The 20,199-nt window shown below is 45.2% G+C and overlaps 1 protein-coding gene across 2 annotated transcripts in view; it reads left to right on the plus strand.

Moving 5' to 3' along the window:
- HADH (hydroxyacyl-CoA dehydrogenase) overlaps positions 1–16,541 on the plus strand; it is a 47,484-nt gene extending 30,943 nt beyond the window's left edge. The window contains exons 4-9 of one of the 2 annotated variants that reach the window (XM_024741958.1): positions 409–535; positions 4,348–4,437; positions 9,108–9,180; positions 14,594–14,710; positions 15,691–15,842; positions 16,113–16,541. In XM_024741958.1, coding sequence (XP_024597726.1) covers positions 409–535; positions 4,348–4,437; positions 9,108–9,180; positions 14,594–14,710; positions 15,691–15,809 — 526 coding nt within the window. In that variant the 3' untranslated portion in view covers positions 15,810–15,842; positions 16,113–16,541. Of the gene's footprint in view, positions 1–408; positions 536–4,347; positions 4,438–9,107; positions 9,181–14,593; positions 14,711–15,690 lie in introns of both variants that reach the window. The other variant, XM_024741959.1, reaches the window with a different exon arrangement.
- The last annotated feature ends 3,658 nt before the right edge of the window (positions 16,542–20,199 follow it).

The following is a 20,199-nucleotide window of genomic DNA, read 5'->3' on the forward strand; positions in this document are numbered from 1 at the left end:
TTGAGTGTCTGTGATGCATCCTGTTTTTCCTTAGTCTTTGTTCACTTGGAGTTTCATCTTGTGACTGACGTTGTTGCCTCCTTTTGTTTCTCACATACTGTGTGAATTAAATAATGTAAGTAGCCAGGAGAAATTTTGCTCCCTAAAATTAAGGAAGGTTTGGTAAAGAATACGTAGGCTTTTGGAACAGGTAACTTTTGAATTTAAAATTTCAAAATTTAAATGAAACAGGTCACTTGACTTCAGCCTCTTGTGTGAAGCTGTGTCTTTTCCCTGATTTCCTCTAGGGTCAGGAAAGGACAGGACCTGGGCAGTAAGCAGTCACCTTGTGTGTTGCACCTGAGAGGAGTCCTGACTGTTTCCAAAGATGGGACTCATTTCAATACTCTACTGTCTTTCTCTCCACAGACACACAATCTTTGCCAGCAACACTTCCTCTTTGCAGATCACAAGCATAGCCAATGCCACCACCAGACAGGACCGATTTGCCGGGCTCCATTTCTTCAACCCAGTGCCCCTGATGAAACTTGTGGAGGTCAGTGGGTGTCTACTTGTGCGTGCGTGCTTTTGCTCTGCCAGCCCTCAGCCCTGCTTCTGTGAGTCGCATCCTCCCTGCCACTGGGGATTGCACTGGATAGATTTTAGTGGCAGGGTGGAGGGTTGTCCTTGTGCTTGGGTTTCTCTGGCCAGACTCTCCTTTCAGAGCCAAAGGAAGAAACAGCACCTAATATCTAGGAAGGCCCCTGTGCTTTGTTTCTTTGCAGCCCTGTGTTCTGACCAGTGATGTCCAGGAGGGCTGTTAAATTTGTGGAATGTCACTTACTTGTTTGTGCCGTAGCTGATAGGTAGTGTAGAGAGAGGCATCAGACTGGGAAGGCAGCACTAAAGACCACTAGCTTGATGAGACCACGGAGGGGAGAGCCACCCATGTTCATATTGTCTTGTCCAGGTCAGTTTGTCTAGGCTGGATGTGGAATTCTATTAGAAGCTTGGTTTCCCACAGGAGCCGCTGTAATATGCCCTGACCACTGTTCCCGGGGTGAATTCAGCTCCAGGTAACGGGGCCTTGATATTGTCACCAGGGGAGGCACAGCTCCCGTGTGTTATAATCAGACCTATTAAAGCAGCTAGTGGGAAGCAGCCTCATAGCACAGGGAGATCAGCTCGGTGCTTTGTGACCACCTAGAGGCGTGGGATAGGGAGGGTCGGGGGGAGGGAGACGCAAGAGGGAGGGGATATGGGGATATATGTATATGTAAAGCTGATTCACTTTGTTATACAGCAGAAACTAGCACACCATTGAAAAAAAAATTAAAAAGCAGCTTCCAGTAGCCTTGAACCTCCCGACCTCAAACCTGGGAGGTGGAGGAAAGTGGCCAGGGAGGGCTGCCAGCGATCCTGTTTGGGCTGCTTCTGCTTGCTTGCTTAGAGTCTTAGGTACCAGGGAGGTGGAGTCACTGTAGATAATTTGCACCTGAAATGTGGCAACTTGCCATTAATAGGGGGGCTCATTACAGGATCTGAGGAGCAGCTGCTATTAAAGTAGCATTTGTGCTGAGGCTGCGGAGTTACTGCCATGCGCGAAGCTTGGGGCTGTGGATCCAGGCAGGCCTCCGGAGGCTGGCCCGGGCTCCCTGGGCACGCGGCGGGGTCTTTTTCTCCACTGCTGCCTTCTCGTCCAGGCCCCTTCCCCTCCCGTGTCCCCTCCCCCCATAAGTATTAGCATCTAGTTTAAGGGTGACTACGTTTTCTTACTGTTCTCTTTCAAGGACGACTCTGACCCATTTTGCAGTAGGAATTATCTGTTCCACTAACATTGCTTCTTATTTTCTTCCAATTTACTGCCAACCCCTAAGGCTGTTTTTGAAGAAGTTAAGGAATGAAAGGGAGGGGCACAGGGAATTAGAAGAAACAGCATTTCTCCTTATACAAAAAAGAGCAAGGAAGTGGAATGGAATTTTCAGCATTTCAGTACTTAGGGACTAATTACTTTTTCGGTTACCATATCATGCACATAATGTGTTTCGAAGATACAGACAAATTTTGTAGATTTACTTCAAACTCTAATACTGTTTTCAACTGCATTTATCTGATAATGTCCATCTGTGTCTTTGGAAATATGGCACCTTAATTGTTAACAGTTAATGCTTGGCAAGTGTTAACATTTTCTAGAAAGTGTTTTCCAAAAATGCTCTTCTTTATGCAACTTTTATTCTTTAACTTGAGCATTCATGTATGTGTTGCTGGTGGTAAGCACCACAATGAACCGTAAGTTGAGTGGCTCTTCTTTCCTTGGGGCTGGGCTCAATTTATGTGTGTATATGTATATTTTTTCAGACCCTGTGTTGGAACAGAATATATGTAGCCCATTGCTATTTGTTGAACGAATGAGTAAATATGCATCCTTCCTGTTAAAAAAACAAAACAAAACTATATTATTGACTCCTTTAAGCCAACAGATTATTTTTTTAAACTCCATAATTAGCAGCCCTTGTCCTAGCTCAATCTATACGGTTCTGATGGAGGTGGTTTTATACCTCCTCTTGAATAATTCTCCTATTGCTGTTTGATTTGTGATGCCTGCAGAGCAGTTTCTGGCCCATCTCATCCCATTCCTCAACCCCATCTTCATGGTGCTTTTTGCTGTTTCCACTCATTTACTTCCCTTAGTGCCATAACGTAGTCCCACACCCCAAGCTGTGATCACATTAAAACATGAATGATAATGATTCTCTTCATTTATATAGAGCTTTTCATCCTGCACAGACACTAGCTCATTACACCATATAGCCCTCTTAAAAGAGGGAGGATGTGTCAAATGTCATCATCCCAATTTCATATAAGAAAGGTGAGGCACAAAGGGTTGATTTGACTTGCCTAGGCTCATATAAAGGGTCTGATGGAGAAGCCAAGCCTGTTTGCTTTGACTCTGGTTGAAGTCCCTTAACTGGCATTTAAATTGTATATTTAATTTATATATTTTTTTTAAGTTTAAGTTCATCTGGGTCTCTCTCCATTTGCTGAAATCTAATTGCTGACAACGCCTGAGAGTTGACTGCCAGGTGTGACCCTTGGTGCTGACTTCGGTAGAGCCCAGCAGCCACTGTGAGGAGGGTAGCAGTCATACTCTGGCAGTGCACCTCATAGAGAAGGTCAGGAGGACCGCTAGGGGCCTTCCTGGGGCGCCTGGCAGGTGGCAGGCCCCAGCCATTGGCTGGTGTTTGCTGGTTATGAAAGCCTTCCTCTGGGATGAGCCTGTCCTGAGGCAAAGGGAGCTGTTGGGCTTTGGGGCATCTGTGTGGGAGAGGGCTCAGTAATGGGGGGATTACTCATCTCAGAGTCCACAGGACCTGGGTGACCTGAGTGCACCTCTGTTTTCCTGAGGCTCCTTCTCATCTGTATGCTAAGAGAAGGTGTGACTTCATGCAGAGTACTTTAAGGGCAGTTGTTACACTCTAGTAGACTTCCAGTTACCTCCCTGAAATAATTAACAGTAGCAAGTAAAACGCTAATAAAAGCCAGCATTTACTGAGCACTTCAGCCCTCATAGGAGCTGCCCTTAATGCTTTACTTCCTAATCTAATTCCATTCTCACCTTAACTCCTTGAGGTAGGTAGAGTGATTTCAATGTCATTTCAATTTCAAGAAACATTCCCAGGGTCACAGAGCCAGTAAGTGGTGTGATTGGTATTTGAACCCAGGTCTGTCTCAGTGACAAAACCTGTAGAACTCTCCTGCACACACACACACACACACACACACACACACACACACTTGTATGGTTTTTTAAAAAATATATTTATTTATTATTTTTGGCTCCGTTGGGTCTTCATTGCTGCGCTCGGGCTTTCTCTAGTTGCGGTGAGCAGGGGCTACTCTTTGTTGCGGTGTGCGGGCTTCTCATTGCGGTGGCTTCTCTTGTTGCGGAGCACGGGCTCTAGGCCCGTGGGCTTCAGCAGTTGCAGCACGCGGGCTCAGTCGTTGTGGCTTACGGGCTGTAGAGTGCAGGCTCAGTAGTTGTGGCGCACGGTCTTAATTGCTCTGTGGCATGTGGGATCTTCCCAGACCAGGGCTCGAACCCATGTCCCCTACATTGGCAGGTGATTCTTAACCACTGCACCACCAGGGAAGTCCCCACATTTATATTTTAAGCCTTGATTTTGTGTGTTCTGCTGTAGTCCACTATCTCAAAGTGGACGTTTTGTTTCTGGCTTGAAATCCTAATCTGAAACTGAAATTATTTTTGCCACCTGTGTGGCAATATTTGATCAGTGCTTCCTTGAACTGTTCTGTTGAGATTGTTTGCTGACTTTCTGATTATAACTCTTCTCTGCTTTACGTTTCCAGGTCATTAAAACACCAATGACCAGCCAGAAGACCTTTGAATCTCTGGTAGACTTCAGCAAAACGCTGGGAAAGCACCCTGTTGCTTGCAAGGTAGAGTATGGATAGCTTGGTAAAGGTGTGTGGGGGGGTGACTTTTCGCAGAACCTGACTTATTCCAGGTAGTATTCTTCCATAGTAGGATGATGTGGGACGTGGGCCACTTTTGCTGCAGGCCTGTCCGCAGGCTGTAAAGAGCAAGTTGCATCTAGCCATGCTCCTAAGCCGTGCTCCAGGCCATCAGGTGGATAGTCTGCGATCCGAATGGAGCCACGGCTTCAGCTAAATCGAAAACTCGGATTTCTCTCTGGGTCTTGACTTTTGTCTCTTGATGAGTGGTTGTGTTTCCATCAGTGGATTTTGTTACCCCATCAGCTTCAGCTTCTTCTGGGCCCTGAGGAGCCAGAACCCTGTGTGTCAGGCACAGCCTGGTGGCACATGAATCCCGAACAGAAAAGTGGGGCTTCCCTTTTGGAAAGAACACTGCAGGTGATTAGCGAAATGGTGTGAGAGAGGAAGAGCCCACCTCAACCAAGGTAGCAGAAAATGAAGCTGTTTCTCAGTGGAATGTTGCGTATGATTTTGTTTGTGTTGTTTTGTTTTTCAGTAAGAAGTGTGGTGGGTGGAAAGCTTGCCTCCGGCCTTTTTCCCCTTTCTTGAGATACCTGGTATTATATGTAAAATTATCCCCAGGTGCTGTCACCTACTTTGTTTTGATTACCTTCAGTCTCTCCATTTGCTGTAGTTCCTCTTTAGTTCCCCGCAGATTTAGGGACTGCACTTCTTCATGACTTGGCTGTTTTTCTGAAAGGACAATTGTGTCACAGAATTCCATTACAAATTTTTATAAATATGTTATCTACTTTTTTGACCATAATCATTTTATTTAAAAAAATTATTTTTAAACAATTTTAAAAGGTTACTTTCCATTTACAGTTACTACAAAATATTGGCTATATTCCCCGTATTGTACAATACATCTTTGAGTCTACCTGATACCCAGTAGTTTGTATCTCCTATTCTCCCACCCCTGTATTTCCCTGTCCCCACCCCATGGTAACCACTAGTTTGTTCTCTATTACTGTGAGTCTGCTTCTTTTTTGTTCTATTTACTAGTTTGTTGTATTTTTTAGATTCCACATATAAGTGATATCATACAGTATTTGTCTTTCTCTGTCTGACTTCACGTAGCATAGTGCCCTCCAAGTCCATCCATGTTGCTGCAAATGGCAAAATTTCATTGTTTTTTATGGCTGAGCAGTATTGCATTGTATATATATCATGTCTGCTTAAGCCAGTTGTCTGTTGATGGGCACTTGGGTTGTTTCCATGTCATGGTTATTGTAAATAGTGCTGCTCTGAATATTGGGGTGCATGTATCTTTTTGAAGTAGTGTTTTTGTTTTTTCGGATATATATCCAGGAGTGGAATTGCTGGTTGACTGTAATCTTTTAAATACCATTGTGGTTCTTCTCATACCATAGTTTTGCTTTCTAAAATAGTCTCAAGTTTGAACTCAAACTTCAAATATTTTATTAACCCCTGAAAACTCAAATTGTTCATGAATCATCTGAATCAGTCATCTGTCAATGTGGACCCCAATAGTCTTCCACATGCCAGTCCCCCCAGTGGAGGTCTGTAGTGTTATATTAGGGAATCTCATTTTTTAACACTCATTTTTTGGGTTTAGTTTTATGGTTTTAAATATTTTGGATTAAAAAAAAATCACATTAATAACCAGAGGGTATGGTTGCACTTTTTCTTACCAGTTGATGCTTTGTTTGTGGCAGAAAGTAGTCATAATGTTAGAAAGGGCATCAGCTTGCAGCAGATCAAAAGCCAGGTATGAAAATGGAGGTGTGGGAACAAGCCAGGGATGGTCTTCAGCAGTACAGTCATTAATTCATGGAGAGTGATGATTCGTTCTTCCATCAGACTGGCCATGGCAGATGCAGGCCTGGCAACTCTGGTCTCATAAAATTGCCCTTGTTACACCTCTTATTAGGTGATACCTTAGGGCTTTGGGGGAGTCTTTCAGGGTCAGTTATTCAAGCTCTTGCTGAGGCACCCAGACGACGGAAGGCAATCACATAGAACAAGGGTCAGCAAACTTTTCTGTCAAGGGCCAGATAGTAATACTTTAGGGTTTATGGTCTCTGTTGCAACTACTCGATTCTGCTGCATGGACCTTACCAGCAGAGAAGTGTGGCTGTGTTCCACGAAAGCTTTATTTACAACTGGATTTGGCCTGCAGGATTGTAGCTTACCAACACCTGACACAGAAGAATGGCATGAACGTGCCTGAAATGTGTCTTTCTTCCTAGTAAGACTTCACAGGGAAAGTGTGGTGTGAAAAGGTTAAGGCCATGGACTCTGGAGCCAGCCTGCCTGGGTTCACATCCTGGCTTTGGCACTTATTAGATGTGTAACCTTGGGCAAGTCACTTAACCTCTCTGTGCCTCAGTATCCTCTACCTCACGTAGAGGTAATAATAGTACTTGTCTCACAGGGTTATTATGAGGAATAAATGAATTAATATTTGTAACGTACTTAGAACAAACAATACCTGGTATATAACAAATACAGTAAAGTATATTTAATAAATATATGTGTATGAAAAATGTAAGGTGTATGCTTATATAAAATTAAACTGCTTAATTAAAGGACTGTGTCCCTTTACATTCTGCCAATATTGAGAGTATCACTCTGCATCCTCAACAGCATTGAATATTATAATGGGGAAAAAACCTCTTGCCAATAATCTTACTGGCAACATGCTATTTTGTTCTAATGAATATTTCTTTAAATATTTTGTGAGTTTTAGCATGTTTTCCTTATTGAATTCTATGAGCTCTTTATGTAAATGATTTTAAAACTCCATATATTATATATGGAGAAAATATTTTTCCCAGGCTGCTTTCTGATTTCTAACCTTGTATATGGTGTCCTTCATGTATTCAGGTACCCTACCCCATCCTGAATTTCTACAATAAACTTTTTGAAGTTGAAAAGCATTTTTGCCCTACTTATTTAAAAAAAATTTTTTTATTAGAGTATAGTTGATTTACAATGTTTCATTAGTTTCCGCTGTACAGCAAAGTGTATCAGTTACACCTATATCCACTTTTTTAGATTCTTTTCCCATATAGGTCATTACAGAGTATTGAGAAGAGTTCCCTGTGCTATACAGTAGGTCCTTATTAATTACGTATTTTATATATAGTAGTGTGTATTTGTCAGTCCCAGTCTCCCAATTTATCACCCCCCCAACTTTCCCCCAGTAACCATAAGTTTGTTTTCTACACTTGTGACTATTTCTGTTTTGTAAATAAGTTCATTTGTACCACTTTTTTAGATTTCACATATAAACGATATCATGTTTGTCTTTCTCTGTCTGACGTATTTCTCTCGGTATGAGATTCTCTAGGTCCATCCATGGTGCTGCAAATGGCATTATTCCTTTCTTTTTTTCTAGCTGAGTAATATCCCATTGTATATATGTACCACATCTTCTTTATCCATTCATCCGTCGATGGACATTTAAGTGCTTCCATGCCCTAGTTATTAAATCAACATGGTTATATTAATATAGTCTTGGTTAAACTGATAAAGCTCTTTTGTGCATCTCTGTATTCCTGGGAGATGGGGTAGGCGTGGTTTCAGCTTGTCCAGAGTGAAAGGAGCTACAAATCCTGTGGCTACGGTGTGCAGTCTGGTGAGTTGGAAGAGTAATGCAGGAGGCTGGGCGTCTTTAATTCAGATGTTTATGGAGTGTCCAGTGTGTGCTTGAAACAGGACACAAGGCCTGGGGCCAGGGTGCAGATTTCTTCCTGCAGGAGGATCACAGCCTTTTGTTAAAAGAGCGGGCTCCCTTTACTTAGTGGAAATCAACTTCACATAAATACCACCAAAAAGTTAACCAACCCAGCCTGCCCCACAAGCTTCCAAAAGAGATCAGTAGGTAGAATCCAGACCCCATACTAGGCCTCCAGGAGAGATGGTTAAGCATTTTAATGAGGGGGGAAATGAAGAAAGGATGTGCAGTACAAGGAGTCCTCAGGGTAGAGAGTCTTCGGTAGTGAGCCGTGAAAGGCCATCGATCTGTTAGCATCTGCTTGTTTGCCCCGGCACCTGTCCCCAGCTCCACCATCCTGTGCTGTGCGCTGGAGCCTGAGAAAATCCTGAGCAGCCGGGAGGTCGTGCTCCTACGAGGAGTGTTCAAGATGGACTGTTACTTTTTCTAGACTCCTGAAAGGGATGTGGGAGAGAAGAGGAGTAAAAGGACTACCATTTGAGGGGAGGGCTGTATGCACAGCATTTTATGTGTTCTGATGTATCTTCACAACCTGTGAGGTGGAAGTTACTATTCCCATTTCACAGATGATGAAACTGAGATTCAGAATGATGCAAGGTCAGAGAATTTTAGAATTCGAGCCCACATCTGCCTGCCCCCAAAGCCATGCTCTTTCTAGTGACCCCTCTGCCTTATCTGCCTTTATTTCAGGGTCCGTGCAGTAGGGGCTTATGGGGTACTATAATTGTTGGATAAATTGTCATGTGAGATAGAAGTGAGACTGTCTTGGTACCTTAAAACATTTTGAAAATGTATAGCTTGATAAATGTGGGTAACAGTCCAGGGTGAGAAGGAGTGATCTGGTGACTTTACAAAAGATAAAGTTCATGGAAAATTCATTTGTCTACTGTTTTTCTCTCTCCTCTGACAGGATACTCCTGGGTTTATTGTGAACCGTCTCCTGGTGCCATACCTCATGGAAGCAGTCAGGCTGTATGAACGAGGTAGCTGTCCCGACCCAGGCTGGGTGCAGCGAGTCTGGGAGTTCTCCCGCAGGGTCTGTGGGAAGGGATGGGCCATGAGGCGTAGGGGAGGAGCTTCTGTTTTCTGGCTCTGTGGATCAGCCTGACCCTGGGCCCCCATGCCTCTGTCACTGTGCTCCCAGGCCCCCCTGGATTCCCTCTGAGGTGGCTCTGGGACAGCCCCCCCACTACAGTCCCAGCCAGAGCAATCATAGGCCAACACGGATTTATATCCTGGATCTCTGGTTAAAGGGTTTATTGCTTAAAATAATAATCATGATGATGATGATGATGATGTAGATGTAAAAATCACAGGGCTAGGAAACCTTTAAAATTCCCTAAGGTTCTAAAATTGAGACAGGAGAAGGGAGATGAGTAACAAGGCTGTTGTGTGACAAGGAATGTTTCTAACAGCCTTGTCCATCCTTACTGAGTGATGTTCTGATGCATTTTGTTTTTTTAACCTTAAGAATGGTCTGAAATGGTTTTTTCTCAATACTTTGTTGATTGACAAAGAATCATTTTCCCTGTTGCAGAAGTAGACTTGGGACATGGTCCAAGGTTATAAAATGTCATGTATCCTCCTGCCTACCTTACCTACCGCATTTCTGGAAAGGTAACTATCATGTCTGCTTCAAAGGCAAACAGGCCTTAATACGACTGGATGAAAAGCAAGTGTAATTGTTTTCAATTACTTCATTTACAAATGCTTGCTCCTGAGAATGTCATTTTTGAAACAAAACATTTATACTAGCTCTTCCAGAGAGATGAAAGCATATTTTCTTCCTCAAGATCTGCTTTAAATATTAAAACTTTTCTCTGTGTTTTATGGAGGCATTTGCCTCACTTTTGCTCCAAGATCAAACCAACACTTCTGTGTTTATCTATCAACAAATATGCCTAATTACACCTCAAAGACAGCATGAAGCATTTTGCCCTACTTTGAAAGGCAGAGTTTTTTTTGTAATGTAATGTTTTAGAATATAGCATGTGGGTGATCCACCTCGTAATGGTGTCTTTCTCACTGAAACATGCTGTCACTTTGATATATTTTCAACTGAACCATGTATCTGGTTGTAAGTTGAAAGTCATTTTCTTATCTTCTACTTTCCTCTTACCAGCAGTGGTCCTTTTCTAAACAGATGGAGTCCCTTTAACCTTCACCATCACTAGCCACCTGGGAGGTGAAATTCAGAGGGGAATCTGACCCCACAGGGGAAGTACTCTTACTTTGCCCTTGGCGGCGCCCTCAGTACCCTGGAGGTGCTGGGGGTCATGTCTGGCTGCTGTTTCCCAGGAAGCCACACTGTGGTCTGGACTCCTCACACCTCAGGCTTCTTACCATGTCCGTTCTGCCACCTCAAGGTTCTGCCCTCATTCAGCCAGCGCAGGGGGTGCTCACATGCACGCCTGCCACCCCGCCTCTGTTAGCCTGCTCTGAGTGGCTGGCGGAACTACATCCGTTCTTCTTTGACACCTGAAGGCATTCTGGATTATCCTGTCTCGCTGCCATGTCTTTTCATTTGTCACTTTGGATTCCTCCCTGTCACACCAGTCTCCCTGTGCCAGTCAACCTGCCTTTAGTGAGGCTCCCCCAGGCAGCCAAGGATTTCCCGTTACCTTGTGTCTTTTCCAAACTGGTCTCCTCAAGTATTGTGTTGTCCAGGAGGGTGAGGAGACAGTGCGTGCAGTGCCGCGCCCCGCCCACTGCCAGCAGAGTCAAGCCGTGAAGGCAGTTCAGCCCAGCCTTTTCCGAACTCATTGTGGAGAATTTCTCTGGATGACATTGTCTTGATCAGCAATATAGATTGGGTGGCATATAAATGACAGAAATATAATTCTTACAGTTCTGGAGGCTAAAGTCCAAATTTAGGGTGCCAGCATGATTGGGTATCTGTGCAAGCCCTCTTCTGGTTGTAGACTGCCTCCCACGGCAGAGAGCAGAGAGAGGAAACAGGCTCTCTTATGACTCTGAGAAGAGCGCTGATCCCATTCATGGGAGCTCTACCCTTGTGACTCTTCTAATCCTAATTCCTACGAGACCCCACCTCCTTATACCGTCGCATTGGGGGGTAGTATTTCAACATGAATTTTGGGTCTATTACAAACACTTTTGTAATTCCCGAGGTAAGTGTGCCACTCAGGTTGGCAGAATGCTGCTTTGAGCGGTAGAGGATCGTCAGAAGGATGTGTGGGGCGTTAGAACAGAGAATCAGCTCCGTCGTTGTCCACTCGGGCCTCCTGGGCAGCTGAGCGTCTTTTCAGTGCACAGGCCCCCAGCAGCGCTTCCGTCAACTGCCTGTGGAGTCTAGCTGCGCTTCACCGCCCCCATCGCTGCTCTCTGGTGTTGGGAGCCTCCTTGCTTCTGTCGTGCCTTCCTCCCCAGTGCCCTGCAGCTTCTGTCCTCTCTCCTTCGTTGCTCTCATCATTCCCACTGTAACCGAGGCCTGATTGGTGGGCTCGGTCACCCTTGCCCCTGGGGGTCCGGGCTCTCTCTGCAGACCTTTGAGCAGGCTGGTGCCTGGAGCCGACAGCTGCCCCCGTCAGATGCCACTGTGACAGGGTCCACTCTGGCAGCGTGGTGGGGCTGCATGGTTAGCTCTTCTCGGGTGACGCCCTGGGAGTGTCGTGAGCCTGTTCCCCAGGCACTGTGTGACATCCTGCTCACACTGTCCCTCCCCCGCCCAAGACGTGTTCAGCGGTTCCATTGTAGCCTACCAAATACGGGGCCCTCACCAGGGGGCCTTCTTTCTCCTCACCCTCTGCCTTCCTGTCATCACCCCACACCTTACTCCCACCCTCTCACAAGGCCCCACTGGACTGTCCCCAGCGCTCCAGGCTGGATGTGATCTGTGTTGTCGTAACTCTCTGTACACTTTGCTTCTCCTTCGGGGCATGTGCTACTCTCTTCCCTGCCGCACGGCATGTGTCTCTCTTCTCCTACTGTACTCTTGTCTTCTGCGGCAGTATTTGGGTCCCCATCTTCATACCCCACAAAGTGCTTGTGTAGGACAGGCTTTAGGTAGCTGTTGATGAATAAAGGAATGGTGGCTGCACTGCGGTTCTGATCTCTTTGCTGTGACTCTGGTTTGTTGTTAATGCCAAGAATGGTCGGTAGGTGGTGCCGATGAGCCGGCAGAGGAAGCCTGTTGGGGCAGGTCCCAGGTTCTCAGGCCTGCAGAAGAGCTGGGAGTTCACTGAGGACGCCCTTCTTTGTTGTTCAGAGTTGGGGGCTCTTAGCTGACGGTGGGGGTGGGTCCCATGAGCCTCCTAAGGCTGATGCCGAATTTTGTGTATATGTGCATTTTCTTTGGAGAAGGTGTCAGGTTCCAAGTGAAGTGCTTGATTCTAAAGAGTAGGAATTATTGGTCTAAAATTATTATTGGTTAAAATTATTGGTCTATACCACATGTTGTTAACTCCCACTTGGCACACCGGTCTGTATTTTATTTCTCTCTCTTTTCTTTTTGCCTCTTTCACCCTGTGTGACTCAGAACAGAATTTTTGGAATTATACTGACTTTGTAAAGCTTTTTAGATTTTTTTCCATGATGTGCTGTGTCTTCATATTATTTCAGTCAAGTGAGTCTCTGAATCTGGAATTACAGTTTTGACTCTAGGGTTTATTGTCTGTCTTGAATATTGATTTGATTAAATGGCTTTAGGTAAGTTGGAACCCTTATGCTATGAGATTTCTGTCCCCAGGGAGCCTATATTCTAATGAGGGGAGACAGCCTGTAGCAAATGAACCAACAGATAACATGTTAGGTTGTGACCAGTAATCCCCGAGAAAGATAAAGTCTAGGGGATGGCTGGAGTCCTAGCCTGGAGTCCTGACAGTTGCTAGTGTATATGCAGGGAGGAGGGGGAGGCTCTGATGCGGTGACACCTGAGCAGAGGTTCTGCGGATGGTGAGGACAGGTCACCAGTACAGGGAGCATCCTGGGCTGTTGTTCCAGCATTCTGGCCCGGACACCACGGAAACCTCGAAGTCTAATGAAATCCTCTCGGCATAATCCACTTATCAGCTGCCGGCTTCTTTCTCACTCCTGCCTTTGCACGTGCTGTTCCTGCTCCCTGGAATGCCCTTCCCTGCCCCTCCCTGGGATTCTCTTCAGGACCGCCAGGACCTGGGCCTGGGTGGCAGTTGTGGTGAAGTCGTGGCAGTATGAGTAAATCTCTCCGTGTTTGTGAGTCTTCATGAATCCTCAGCACTTGTCATGATGACATTTGTGCTTTACACATCTGAATCCTCCCATTATACTGTGAACGCTGGAGTGCTTGTCTTGTTTTTCTTTGTCTCATTCCAAGTCTCTGGTGCCTGATACATAACAGATATAGACAAACGTTGAATGAATGAGTGAATGAGGCTGCCGGATAAGGCTAATGTGTATGTGATCATTTTTGCTCTCTTATGGCCTGAAGCTCAAATCATGGGTCTCAGGATCCTCTGCTGGAGGACTGATAATGTCTCCCGTAAGAAATAATTGGTTGGTATTTTAATCATCTTGAAATCCTTTGGCATTACCTTAGTACTTCATATGCTTTTAAAAATAGAGTCTTTATGCATGTTAAGTAGTTCTTGTTCCTCATGTCTAAAAATCTGAAATATTTAGGCTGTGAAACCTCTCAAGTCTTTTATAGCTTTTTAATTTTATTTAGCTTCGGTATAATTGACCATTTCTTTATGCTTTGGAACAAAATTCTAGATAGACACTTGTGACAGGCTAGTCCTGATTTTGGAGAAAGGGACCAGGTTGTTCTCTGTAAAGACCTCTGTGACCCAAGGACATTATGTGAAGGATAAAAACTCCAAGAAAAAAGCACTTGGCCCTTGACTCCTCAGCACACTTGCACACTTACTTACATGGCAGTGCTCAGTCGGGTTTGGGCTTTCCTTTAAACATTATCGTGACTAAAGAGTTTGTGTGCATGTGATTCCAGAGGGATACTCGTTACTTATAAAACCAGGAAATCTGGAAAAGAAAAATACACATATAATACATAGAAAAACAAAAAAAAAAAGCCCATTTATCAATCAAAAACATGTCCTCGCTTTAAAGGATATTTGAGTAAGTTATTCCAGAGAAGGTGATTCCCAATCCATTAGAAAGTAACTAATGTTTCCAGGCCACTGGGGCCTTCTCTCTCCATGAACAAGGTTGCAGTGCTCTAGAATTCACCTCACAGAGTAACTTCGTGGAGTAGCTTTGAAAATCTTGTGACCTATTTGGCATTTACCTCTAAGAAAAATCTTACCTAAGCCAGAGTTCCTGACTCCAGATGTTTTTTGAATGTGCAAATATGTAAAATGCTGGTAATTCAGGGACTCAGCACGTGACCAGGAGGATTCTGGGAAGGATGGTGGTGACTCAGCACTGCCCTCTTCTGTGTAGGTGATGCATCCAAGGAAGACATCGATACTGCTATGAAGCTGGGTGCTGGGTACCCCATGGGCCCATTCGAGCTTCTCGATTATGTTGGGCTGGATACTACGAAGTTCATCATGGACGGTAAGAATTGGAATTCTCTGTTGTCTGTCTTGAATTGAGTTGAGGTAGTCTCTCTCAACTGTGAATTAAAGTATAATGCCTGTTTAAACAGATAAGGAGTCTTAGTAGACCTTCCAAAGTCCTGCCCCACCCGCTTAAAGATTAAAGTGAAATGGCAGAAGGAAAAATGTGATTGCCTCTTCTCCTCATAAGGCAACTTTTTTTTTAAACTTTTCATTTTGAAATAATTATAGATTCACAAGAAGTCTCAAATACAGCACAGACAGGGCCTGTGTACCCCTTTATATAGTTTCCCCCTGTGGTTCCATCTTATATCATAACCACAGTACAGTATCAAAGCCAGGAAGCTGACATTGGTACACAGTCATTCTATCACATGCTGATATGTGTAACCACTGCATTCAAGATGCACGACCATTTAAAAAAAGTATTCATTTTACTGTAGTGGCTCTGAAGACAGGTTTAAAATAGTAACCAAAATTGGGCTACCGAAGTTGAATGTACCTCATAATACCAAGTTGCACAAAGAATACTTACGGGAGGAGCAAGGAGGGCTCTGGTTTAAGCATGAACTTTTGAATTTTATGAGGGTACAAAATACCAGGGGCAGCAAATTCAGATTTGCTGAAAAGTCATTTCACTGTGTCACTGAAGGGTCCAGCCACCAGGTGAATGGGTTCTGTTTGTGACCCTGGACCTTTGGCATTAGCGATTCCCAGGAAGGGGTCGGATGAACAGGACAGCCATTGGTAGAGCTGGGCCTCGAGCGGCGCGGCCTGGTGGCAGCACACCCGCTTTAGGGCTCATGCTCAGCCTTCCTTCTGCCTCTGCCGTTTTGGCCTGAGTGACACCAAGCCTGTGGGGCTCTCCCACATCAGAGTAAGGACCCTTCTCCCCACGCTCTGCCTCCAGACTTGCCCAGAAACGCCGAGACTTAAACCCAGCAATTCATCCAAAGCTCTTTTCCCTCCTCTCAATAGGATGGCATGAAATGGATACAAAGAACCCCTTGTTTCAGTCCAGCCCATCCATGAATAAGCTGGTAGCAGAGAATAAGCTTGGCAAGAAGACTGGAGAAGGATATTACAAATACAAGTGATGCGCAGCTTCTCTGGCTCTGGGAAGAAGCCCCGTAAGCACATACCAACAGCTCCCCAAGTGCCCAGGGGAATGCTCTTTGGTCAGACGTTCCCTCACACAGCACGGTCTGTTCGATGTGCATTTTGATTGTAATCTATCTGAACTAATTATTTACAGTAGTTACAGTAATAGCCGATTCCTCCATTGAGAACTAATTCCCTTTTTAAGTCTGTTTGTTCATTTCTGTGTATTTTCTAAAAAGCTTTACACCTTAGGTGCCTTGGAGTAAACATTTATTTTGAACCTTGTCGTTTTTGTAAAGAGTGTCGTGAACCTGAACTCATTCACTTGTAACGAGAGCACCCTGTGTCCGTCGTTGCCACATGGGAGAGCCGCGAGCCGTTGCCTCGTCGTGGTGTGTCTGCGGAGGGCTGCGTGCGCAGCACCTGCATCTCGCCTTTACCAGAACATGTGCTGCCTGCAGCCTCAGGCCTTACCCTACTTCGGGCGTGACGTCAGGTGTCACGCCTCGGTTCAGCTCATCATCGAGATGCCGCTTCTGGATTGGTGGGAATACCTCCATGTGTTTTGTTTTTGCGGGAAGAGGTTTCATTCACCTCTGAAATCTGAGTGGTTATTGTCTTTTTTTTTTTCATGAGAAATAATTGCTGCAGATTGACTCTAATGAAATGCAGTCTTTTATTCTGTGAAAATTTGAATTCAAATAAACATGTAAAATTTAAAATCATAATATGCTTAAATGGTTATAAAAGTAAAGGTTGGTAATTTAGGCAGAAGCTGTGCCATCTTCTTTGGCCTGTAGTCACTTTTTTGAGTGGTAATGGAGGGGGAGGAGTGGCAGGAGAGGGTGTTCATGTACAACCTGCCTGCAGCTGTCACTCCAGATTTCTTACCCACAGAGCAAGAATAAGGGCACAGAAAACGCTTTTTAAGGAACATCTGTTTCTTCTTTGCCAACAAAAAGAAACAGTGTAACATAAGCTTCTTTTAATCATTGGCTTGAGAAAGTGTCTTCCAAGATAGAATTTTGAAGCTGGAAAGAAATCAAAACCCTGAGGTCCAGTGGCCTCATTAACAGAGAGCTGAAGTGATGTGCCCAAGGTCACCAGAAATTCTGTGGCGGAGCCAGGATTAGAACTAGGTTTCAATGATTAAAAAATAAAATACAAAAAAGCAAATTTGAAAATTTCAAACAGGACTGTCCCCAAAATGGGCATCCTTGTTTGGTATCCTGGGTCACAGTGCCAGTGGTTGAGAGATTTCTGCCCCCCTCCATTTCATGGTGGATAAAGGGGAGTTTATTCTTTTTTTTTTTTTTACTTGAATCTAACTATAGCATAATGGAAAAATTAATATGTACTTACATTTCTACCACACTTAGAACCTGGTTTAGGAAACTTGTAGGTTATTCTTACAAAACATTTCCTAACGATAAAAGGAAGCACCTGTGACACCATCACCATTTCCATTACTTAAGGTTACCCTGTGGTCAGGCAGCCCCCTGCTCACTCTCAGGCTGGCTCCTGACCTTTGTTTGACAGGAGCCCCAGGCTTAGGAGGGGCCTTTCTTTCTTACTATTCTCTGACTGGAGTGCCCGCAGGATGTGGGCCCTTGTCTTGGAAATGGCAGGGCTCGCTCTTGACCACTGAATTCCAGGAAAGAGAGAACTCAGTGGTGTGACTGTCAGCCTGCCTGGGTGAGGGTGGAGGTTACCTCCACCTTTCTCTGGGTGAGGGTTTTCAGTTCACTCAGCCTGCCAGAATGTCAGAACGCCTGGCCTCTGAAGATTCTTTTCTCATTTTCAAAAATCCTGTTCCACGTGCCATGTTTGAGTCCGGGAAGGAATTTTGAACATCTTCTTACACACAGGAGCAGAGAGCGGCTTTCTCAGCCCCGTCTCTGCATTCTTGGGTGAGCCCAGCTGCTGCCCGCCGAGGGCTCCGTGGGGAGAAGGGTCTCCGTGGTCAGGTCCTCTGCTTTCAAATCAGGACGGCTGCTGCTGTTTGCCGCGGTATGTGTTGCAAACTGAGCCTCAGCAGGAACCGTAGGGGCTTGGGTTGGCCTCCACTGTGTTTGGCTGCACTTGTTCAGGAGGGAGGGCAAGTCCAGGCGGGGCTGTGGGCCTGGCTTCCCCGATGCTGTTCCTCCTCTCTTCCCTGAACTCTCCTCCAGTCAGCGATCCAGGGATGTTTGGTCACATCTTGAACGTAATCACTAGATTTTTTAGATCAAGAGGATACTCTCCCCCCTTCTCTCCTGTACTCCCTTCTTAGTGATATTATTATTCCTATGATAGAAATGAAAATTTGAGATTAAAAAGAAAGCTGTACGATGGATGAAATAGCTTGTTGAAAAAGACCAAGTGAGCCTCTGAGCATAGCCATCACCTGGACTTCAATTATGGTTAGCCAGATGGCGTTCTCTGAAGGATAGTTTTAGCACTTCTGAAGATGTCTTTGTAAAGTAAAAATTGTGGCCCTTTAATGTCCATAAGCTTCACTGTTAGTTTCTCAGGGGGCAATGGTTGGCTAATTCTCTTTTTTTAAAAAAATTAATTTATGGCTGTGTTGGGTCTTCGTTGCTGCGTGCGGACTTCTCATTGTGGTGGCTCCTCTTGTTGCGGAGCATGGGCTCTAGGCGCGCGGGCTTCAGTAGTTGTGGCACACGGGCTTAGTTGCTCCGCGGCATGTGGGATCTAAGTGGACCAGGGCTCGAACCTGTGTCCCCTGCATTAGCTGGCGGATTCTTAACCACTGTGCCACCAGGGAAGTCCTGGCTAACTTCTCTTGGCATCAGTTGTAAGGTCTGTTTCCAGTTTGGGGACTGTTAACTGATGCAGCATGGGGGTAAGGCAGGAACAGATCTTGAAACTACAGTATAAAATCTGGCGGAACAAAATGATTCCCCACTGGGTTCTGTTCTATGGTAAGTTTTCTGACTCTTTAACACGTCAGCTTTTAAAAGCTCATTTGAGACCCAGCCATTAATTGTTGGAGGAGGTAAAACTAATATGTTAGTCACCGCTTATACAACATGCACAAATTACACTTTCTCTCATAGTTTTCAAGTTATAGTTGTCACACATTTGAAACAAGCTTTTGTCTTGATTTTAATCCCTTTAACATTTCAACCTAAGTAACTAATTGATTAAGTCTTAGCAGAAATACAAGGTGTGGCTGTAATTTTGTGGAACTAATTTTCCTGTAAACAGGCATTGATGGTACATAAACAGTAATCAAAAAATGCTTTGAACAATGGAAGCATTGCTGCGTTTTCAACCCAATTTGATTGTGTAAATTCTGTTTTTAAGATCACTCGATTTCATAATCACAGTTTTTATTTCTATGGCAGAACAAATTTTAACTCCTGAAAGACAGAAAAATCCCTTCATTGACACTAATTCTATTCAGCGTTTTATTTAAAATGACCAAATGTAGCTGTTCCAGAATTAATCGGTATAAGTGATTAATACCATGGGCTTTGGAATTAAACAGACTTGGGTTCTAGTGCTCAGCTGCACTCTCTTTACCTATGTAGCTAACCTCGAGGGGGCGGGGCGGGCAGTTGTCTTCTGGAGAAATCTAGCAGAATGGGCACAGTGATGGGGCCTACCCGACAGGGTTTCCGAGGACCAAATGAGATGATGGACGTCCGGTGTTGAGCTCATTGCCTGGCTCAATAGGCTGATCGTGACTGCCTCCCTCTGTGTCCATTGGAAGGAAGCCACGGTTCCTCAACCTGCAGGCTTAAGAGCCTTTTACACTTGCGGGAGGGAGCTGAGTGAAAGGGAGTCTTAGAGGTGAAGCTGCAGCGACAACTGGGTGAAAAGGTAATTGCGGGCGCTCCATACTCCACCCCGCGACTGCTCCACAAGGGCCTCCCAAGCCTCGGGAGGGCCACTGTCAGGGCTGATCCGGAGGGAGAAGCACGCAGGAACCAGCGAGCGGGCGAGGTGGCCGTCACCCAGGTGAGTTCCGTTTTATGTGTGGGCAGTAGACTGTGGAAGATTCAGGACCCCAGAAGGAAAGTAAGTGTGTAGGAGAGAGGGCCCCAAGACTCGCCGAACACATGCAGAAGTCAGGGAAGGGGGCGGTGTAGGAACAGAAGCAGCGGCGAATGTCGTGCTCTCCTAGCGTTTGTCAAGGCAGAGCCAGGAGACAGGCCTTCAGGCACAAGGGCTGCGGCCGCTGCCGGCCTGCAGGCCTCGAGTCCGCCAGAAACATGTAGCCTGTCCTCAGGCGGCCGAGCACATGTTACAGGGGAAAACTTAGACTAAGAACTCCCCGTAAACGGTCACTTTACCACGTTTGGAAATCCTGGGTTTAGAAAACAGGAAACTGAGAAACCACCCACACAGGCCTGGGGAGGAAGACACGTTTCCGCGAAG

Source organism: Neophocaena asiaeorientalis, unplaced genomic scaffold (genome assembly GCF_003031525.2).
Source record: "Neophocaena asiaeorientalis asiaeorientalis breed wild unplaced genomic scaffold, Neophocaena_asiaeorientalis_V1.1 scaffold534, whole genome shotgun sequence".
NCBI lineage: Eukaryota > Metazoa > Chordata > Mammalia > Artiodactyla > Phocoenidae > Neophocaena > Neophocaena asiaeorientalis.